The sequence below is a fragment of the Cyprinodon variegatus genome, unplaced genomic scaffold, assembly GCF_000732505.1.
Source record: "Cyprinodon variegatus isolate N-32 unplaced genomic scaffold, C_variegatus-1.0 Scaffold837, whole genome shotgun sequence".
NCBI classification, from domain to species: Eukaryota; Metazoa; Chordata; class Actinopteri; order Cyprinodontiformes; family Cyprinodontidae; genus Cyprinodon; species Cyprinodon variegatus.
Genome location: NW_015151290.1, coordinates 208,686 through 216,019, shown reverse-complemented (window position 1 = coordinate 216,019; position 7,334 = coordinate 208,686). Strand labels below are relative to the sequence as shown.

General features: G+C 35.1%; 1 protein-coding gene across 1 annotated transcript in view; it reads right to left on the bottom strand.

Annotated features, from left to right (window-relative positions):
• Positions 1 to 5,485: 5,485 nt before the first annotated feature.
• Positions 5,486 to 7,334, bottom strand: part of n4bp2 (NEDD4 binding protein 2) — a 19,143-nt gene continuing 17,294 nt past the window's right edge. Inside the window, exons 15-16 of the mRNA XM_015397077.1 lie at positions 6,631 to 6,754; positions 5,486 to 6,541 (exon numbers count right to left, since the gene is read on the bottom strand). Coding sequence (XP_015252563.1) covers positions 6,496 to 6,541; positions 6,631 to 6,754 — 170 coding nt within the window. The 3' untranslated portion in view covers positions 5,486 to 6,495. The remainder of the gene's footprint in view (positions 6,542 to 6,630; positions 6,755 to 7,334) is intronic.

Here is a 7,334-nt window from a genome sequence, read left to right as displayed (position 1 = left end):
GATAAGGCGGCACGATTCATCCTGCTGACCACGGTCTTTTTAAGAATACCACGTTTTCGTTCATTTCAAAATCAGGGTTTCATAAAGAATCTACCTATCTAAAAGTGCTTTCCAATCAGCAGCATGTAATTCTCTATAAAGGCAAAGTCCAAAAAGAAACATAGACTTTTATTTACGTTGTAATCAATACAAAGAGCTGTTATAGCTCCAAAGTCAGGAGCCACAATAGGTCTTCAAACGCTTATAGGCCTAGCTGTAAGTGATGCAGTTGCACTGCAACGGCATTTAGGAACATAGAAGAACAAAAAAGGTAAGGCGAAAACAACCAACACAGGAGTGAGAAACTTGACATAGATGTAAAATCCACACTAAATTGAATAGCTACTGAAAAAACAAGCTCAACTGCGTGTTGTTTCTGTGAGTGCATTGATGTTTAGGTAGAGCGGTGTTCTACTTTGACTTGAATTCACTAACCCGCCAGTCTATAGCTGGTCATGCAGTGTTGGCTGTTCATATAAAGCGGTCATTTTCACGCTGGGAACAGGTTTCAAATGTCTCTGCTTTGTGTGAACGGGATCAATCCAATTCCAATCTATCCAATTCTATCCAACCAGGAAGTTTGTAGGATAGACGTCACTGAAACCTGGCTTTGGGAGGACACAATGCTGTTTTCAAACAATTGTGGAGGGAATTGATTCCTGCAGTAAGAAGAGTATTTGGATTTTATATTCTATGGATGGAGCTAAAGATTAGGGTGATGGCCAGGAGCTCACCACTAAAGATACATCTGGAAAAAACAGAGAGCATGAGAGGTGTCAGTCGGGAATCCTAATAAGGATTTAATTATTGTGATGTTGAAAGAAACGTTTGATCATTACTGAGAGAGGTACAATATAAGATCATTTTAGACATATTTTATTCATTATTAAAATGTTTAATTTTTAAAGCATACGTGGCATTGTTTTATTATACCCTCACAGATTTCTCTTTTACTATTTTTGGTTCAGAGAGTTTCATTTTAAATACAAATTAGACAAAGGTATGGGTCATTTGAGGCTGAACTGATTTTTTTCTTTTTTTTTGTGAAATTTCTAGAAAAAAGGAATTTCTGAATTTTCAAAGGAAATCTTTAAACAGGCCTTCTATTTATGCAGGCTTCAATATCTTTGGTTCTCAAATCATAGCCAAGTACCACCTTGGTATGGATTGAAAGATAAATAAGAACTGATTTACTGTACAGTTACCAGGTATTCTCAGCTGCCCTTGTACAATGATCAAAAATGAAGTGTTATATCATAATATAGAGAATTCCCAGTATGAACTGATGCAGACAACAGCGTACCAAAAGCAAGCTTCCCATTTAGCTTCAAGATTGGAGCCTGAAAATGAAAATCATAAGAAACATTTGCTAATCTGCCTGGCTGTGTGTTTCCTGGACGGGGCCGCCTTTTACAGCTGCTTTTCGTATCTCTGCTTCTGTCTCCTTGAACCCCAGTCGGCCTCAGCAGATGGTCGCTCACACTGAGCCTGGTTCTGCTGGAGGTTTCTTCCTGTTAAAAGGAGTTTTTCCTCTCCACTGTCACCACAAGCATGCTTAGTATGAGAGATTGCATTTGAGTCGATGCAATCAACTAGTTTTCCTTAGATAGAAAACTTTTAATCAATTTGTCTGTAGGCTCTGGTTGAACGGTAAAGTGTCTTCAGATGACATGTGTTGTTAATTGGTGCTATATAAATAAACTGAATTGAATTGAATCGATGGTGTCAGTCTATCTGTCTAAGTACTGTTAGCAATTTAAGGATAACAATATATTCCCTAATCGATGTAGTTTCAAACATCAAAGCAACCTGTTCCATAAAGATTACACAGTACTGAGTGCCAAAACACTGAATATAGTACATAGTAAACATTTCTTTTTCATTTACTCCAGTTATCACCAAGTCTTATATAAAAAGTAAAGATATTGGATTTTGAGGGTGTTGCTTTGACACTGATGGGGGGACTAAGCAGAAAAAAATTTGACCCTTACCGTCAAATGTCCTGTTGTCTTTGTAAAACACTGTTTAACTGTATGTTAAACGTCTGCTGTTTAGATAAAGTACTCATGCTATTTTCAGAATTTAATCAACAAATATCATACAGTGTAAGGCTAAACTCAGAAGCATAGCGGAGCTTGGAAAGATATTTTTTTAGCTGTGGACAGTTTAATATAAGTTTTTTTTATAATCAACATAAGAGAAAGTATAAAAGCTACAACATTTGAAAAGCTACCTCCTAAGTTCAAATCAAGCAATAGGTTGCTGGTACTTTTTTTAAAGGCTAATAACATTTGATTCATTTAAAACCAGAAACTATTTCAACTAGGAATTAATAGTGACTTTTTAAATAAGCTAAAAATGATGGTTCTGCCTAGTAGGCTGTATATATAACCGTTTAATTTGCCTCTTGTTATAAATGCTTGGGCAGGCTCTGAATAACCTATTTGTTTAAGAATAAACTCAGGTAAGTGAACTAAAAAGTGAAAAATTCAACATATATTTTAAGTTTGTAAAGAAAAGGACTGGAAACCTAAACTGATGTAAAAACTAACTGGGTTCAATATTGAATGTTTTTTTTCTTTTTGTTTTGTTTTGTCTTGTCTTCCATTTCTCCAGGACTTAATCTCTGTTAGGGCAACACTCTGGAATAAATAAAAATACGATGAAGACAACAAGACTCTGGAGTGGAAACAAAGGGAAAAAAAAACATCTAAGAAAAGACAAAAGTTGAGGCTTTTTTTTTGTTGTTGTATCTACAATGAAACCATTGTATTTTCCAGCATAGATGGGGATCTTCACTGAGTCACTCTGTTTCAGGTGTTAAGAAGCCCACTTTAAAGAGAAAATGTCTGATTTACAGGGGAAAATGTGAGAGGAGAAAAATGACAAAAGTTACTGACTTCAAGCCACATTTGATTTTCCATCTGAGTGACAGTGGCTAAATAGTGTCTGTTAATGCTAGTAGTGAATTTTGACAACACAAGAATACCCAAAGAGTAGAAAAAAAGATAACTTCTTAGTCAAAATATACACAAAATAATATATATTTAATATTAGGTTATTAAGATGTCTTTCCTGTAAGAGATTTAAAACAGCTGTGATTATGTGGCCTTTTCTCCTCTGAATTATTCAATTATTCACAATTAGTGAATTATTCACATTCATATGTTGCAAACTTGCAGATGACTAGCAGTACAATGAGGCTGTAAAACTGTAGCTGAAATTTGAAGTTTATTTCTGAAAATTGTCAAAAACTTATTATACTGTTTAGCGTAAGGAGGAGAATTACCGCCATCTACTGGATTGCTGAGGTATTTCATCAAGACTTAAGCAGCCCTGCAGGGTTTAAAATAAAAGATAAAGGTCAAATCTTTGGGGTAATGTCAATACTTTTAAAGTGTGTAAGAGTAGTCAAAAAGAACAAATGCCAAGTTAAGAAGAAAATGCATTTAGGGGGAAAACAATATTTTTCTATGAGTAAATGTAGGATTTTACCCTATCTGCAGTAGTAGCCTACTGGCTAAAATGCTTCACAAGCGTCTTGTTTGCTTCACATATCCTCCTTGCAAACATTTCTCTGAAAGCTGTAGTTTCACCGATGTTTGTACTAAATTGATGTGCTTAAAAATAAATAAATTGGGTTCCTAAATTAGGTCAGGCGTCAGCCCCATCCTCAGCTATGGAGACGTCTTTTTCTCACAGTCCAAAGAAAAAGAAACAAGCCCTTCAATTTCCACCTGTATTCTTTTTAGAGTTTTGAATTCTGCAGTCTTGTCTGCTGCTCCTGTCAGGCCACTACATTAAGGTTTAATAATAAATTCAGGTTTTCTCTTTTCTCCTTTGTTTTAAAACACCTTAACAGTTATCTTTGGTGACTTTGTCCAAAAAACTATAATTCAATAAAATACATCTAAAAGCTAGAATGCCATATTTGCTGTACTTCAATCATTAAAAAGTATTTAAAGAATAAAACAAAAGATATCAATGTAACAATATAAAAAAATAAGCTACATTTCATTCTATATTAGATATGATATAAATAAAATTGTGTTAAAGGCAGAATTGAACACAGACTTAAATACTGTTTTCATCTTAGCTCTTATATTTTATGTCTTTAGTAGAGTTTGTGTGTGTGTGTTTGTTTATCTGTGTACGGGGTAACTAGAAAAGTTATTGTTAGGATTTTTCAGAGGTGTCCCTAATGCCAAAGAACAATCTATTACATTTTGGTGATGATCCAGTTCATAATCTGGATACAGGATTTTGTTTTTTATAAGATTCTCTAACATTGTGAGATAGGGATATTTGGCGGAACATGCAGTAACCCGTTAAATCAGAGGATGGTAGCAGTGACTATTGGCAGCCTCTGCATCGGACTCAAAAAGTCAGGAGGTATTTCACTGACAAAAAACAAGACAAAAAAAAACACAAGAAAAGGGAATGTTGTTGGTTAGATCAACTGAAAACTTTTGAATGGATTATTTATTATTTATTTGTTTTTTTAAATCAGGTGTGCCTTATGCCAAGGAATAATCCATTAGATAACGATCCAGATGATGTTTGAGTTTTAGCTATAGGTGTAAGTCAAAAGATGGTGCAAAAGGTCTACCCTCTCCGAGTGCTTTTCCACAAGTTAAACTTTGATTTTTCAATACATAATTAGGGGAATCTTTTTTTTTTTTTTTTTACTACCACACCCTGCTGAAGGAAAAATGCTGATACCGTATATAAAATTCTTAATGTAGCTTCGATATGAAAATAATCTTATTACAAATCTAAATGTTTAATTCTAGTGTTGCTCTTAACTTAAATATGAGCTGCTAGAAATTATAAAAATACGTTAAAATATACGTTGTAATAGTGAACTGACCCCTTGATGCAGATAGTTTTTGATCTGAAAAAAACTAAAAACAAAATTAAAAAAAACTTTTTAAAAAAAGGATGGATTTTCCACTGCATGTTCTCTTTTCTACTATAAAAGTAGGCAAATTGTCTCACTTTCAAACTTATACCCAAGGGAAGTGGTATTTTTATATAATTAATAAAATTTTCCAGGACACTGTAATAGAAAACACATTTAAGTTATTGGCATTTCCTTGTCATTGCTAGGGTTCCCAAAAAGCACTGCCCTGGTGAATCTGGCTTAGGATTGTCTTTCCCCAATGAATAAAGATCAGACAAAAAGTACGATCTTTATTTTATCTTATCAAGTTGTAATTGTAAGTGTAAATGTTTATGTGTCGCCTCAAACAGAAAGTCATTTTATTACATTTAGTTTAAACAACTATGGAACTGATTATTTAGCTTAAAACAATACATTTCTTAAAAGCTCCATTGACAGAAAAAGAAAAAGGTTTCAAAAAAGCCTCAAGCTGAAGCGCTGAAACAAACCTGCCAGCAAACAGGCTAAAAAATGAAGACAGGTACAAAAAAATGTAAAGAAATAGATTTATTTCACAAATAACATACTCTGTAAAACTGTAGACAAAATTACTAAAAATACATTCTTTAGAATAAGTGTGCACGCAGTAATACATCAAAACTCACTCTTTTTAGAAAAATAAAGCAACAATTTAACTATAAAACTGATGCAGCATCCTTTAGAGGTCGGCTGCTAAAATAGAGTTTTTTAAAAGCTATAAGGAATGAGATTGAAGGCAACTTCACACAGAGACACCTGAGTTTGAGGATCAGAGGATTAGCAGCTAACCTTTTTCACATACATACGTGTTAGAAAACGTTGTGTTAGTGCGGCCAGGTGCTGAGCCTAAAGCGGGGCAGCTGCCTCAGAAGCCACAGCAGAGATTGCTCCATCTGCTCAACGATAGCGGCTCACCTTTTTCTGCCCTTTGATCATATGTGAAGTTTTAACACACAGGCTGAGGTGAGTGTAAATCTAAAATAAAGAGAAAAGCTATATCTTTTCTTAAAGTCATTGACTGTGTTAAAAAAATATATCTTTGTGTAAAAGAACATTAGGTTTAAGGTATTAACTGTGTTTTAAGAGAACCTGCGTACATCCTGCAGAGGAAGTCTCCTTTCTGCGCAAACTATCAGAATTTATTAAGATGAAGGTAGAAACCGGTAATAGTAAGGCTCAAGTCTGCCAACTTCAAAATCTAATCATTTAAAACAGATATGAGGTAAAAACCAAACCTTTAAAGAATTTCAACTATAAAATGTATACGCCTACAACACCTTACAGGCAAAAAAAAGAAGAAATATTTGTGTTTAATACCAGTAACGCAGTCCCATTCCATAATGGGTGAAAGGTAAAAAATTTTTTCAGGTTACACGACCTTTAAAATGAGCAGCTCAAGGACTGATGGAGAGGGTTAATTGTTGGGGAAAAAATACCAATACTGACAGTTGGGTTTTTTTTGGCACCGTACAGATTGTTCTTAAAAACGAGTGCGTGAGATGAAGAAAGTTCACGGCAGCAGAGACGGGGTCTCATCACTTCAAAGAGACCAACACGAGGCCCGGCTTCGGCTCACTGAACCTGAGAGGAACACACAAGCAGAAGCTATGGGTGAAGGTGAACTTGTCTCATGCTTTCGTGTGACTTGTCTCGTGTGAGTGCATGTGTACCTGTAGTGCTTGTTGGTGAGGTAGTCTATGACGGCGGGGCGGATGCGGGCCACTCCCCCCTGGCTGTGGTTTCCTCTTCCTGTGATGACAGAGAGCTGAGGTTGACACAGACCCCGCTCGCAGTCTGTTCACAAAGAGGTCGGAGAGAAACAAAACACACAAAATTCAGTTAACAGGAGCAGGCTGGCACCACAGTATAGTGGTAAAGGTGAAGCAGCATCATGACACCAGTTGATGCTTTTAGATTTAATGATTCAATGGATTTTTAAAAATAAATATAACTTTATGTGAGGCAATTATCCAACTTAATCTAGTCACCTATATTTATAAAGTTCATTAAAAAAACAAAGTGCTGTATGTCTAATAATAAATGAAGGTAAAAAGTTCTTGGCATCTGAACCAGCATAGAATAACTGAAAGACAACAGGGAGCTGGTGGAGAGCAGCAAACATAATATGTTCTTGCCTTTTTTCTTTTTTTTTAGAAGACAAGCGGCTGGATTTTGGACAAGCTGAAGGCAATTAAGTGACGCCGGTCTGAACCTACATACAGCATGTTATAATAATTAAAACCTGAGGTCATAAAGTTGAAAATACTCTGTTCTAAATCCTGTCTGTACAAAACATTCTTGATTTGGGCATTCTGTCCCAAAGCTTGTTTCTGCTACTGAGATTTGTTTGTAGAATATATATATATATATATAT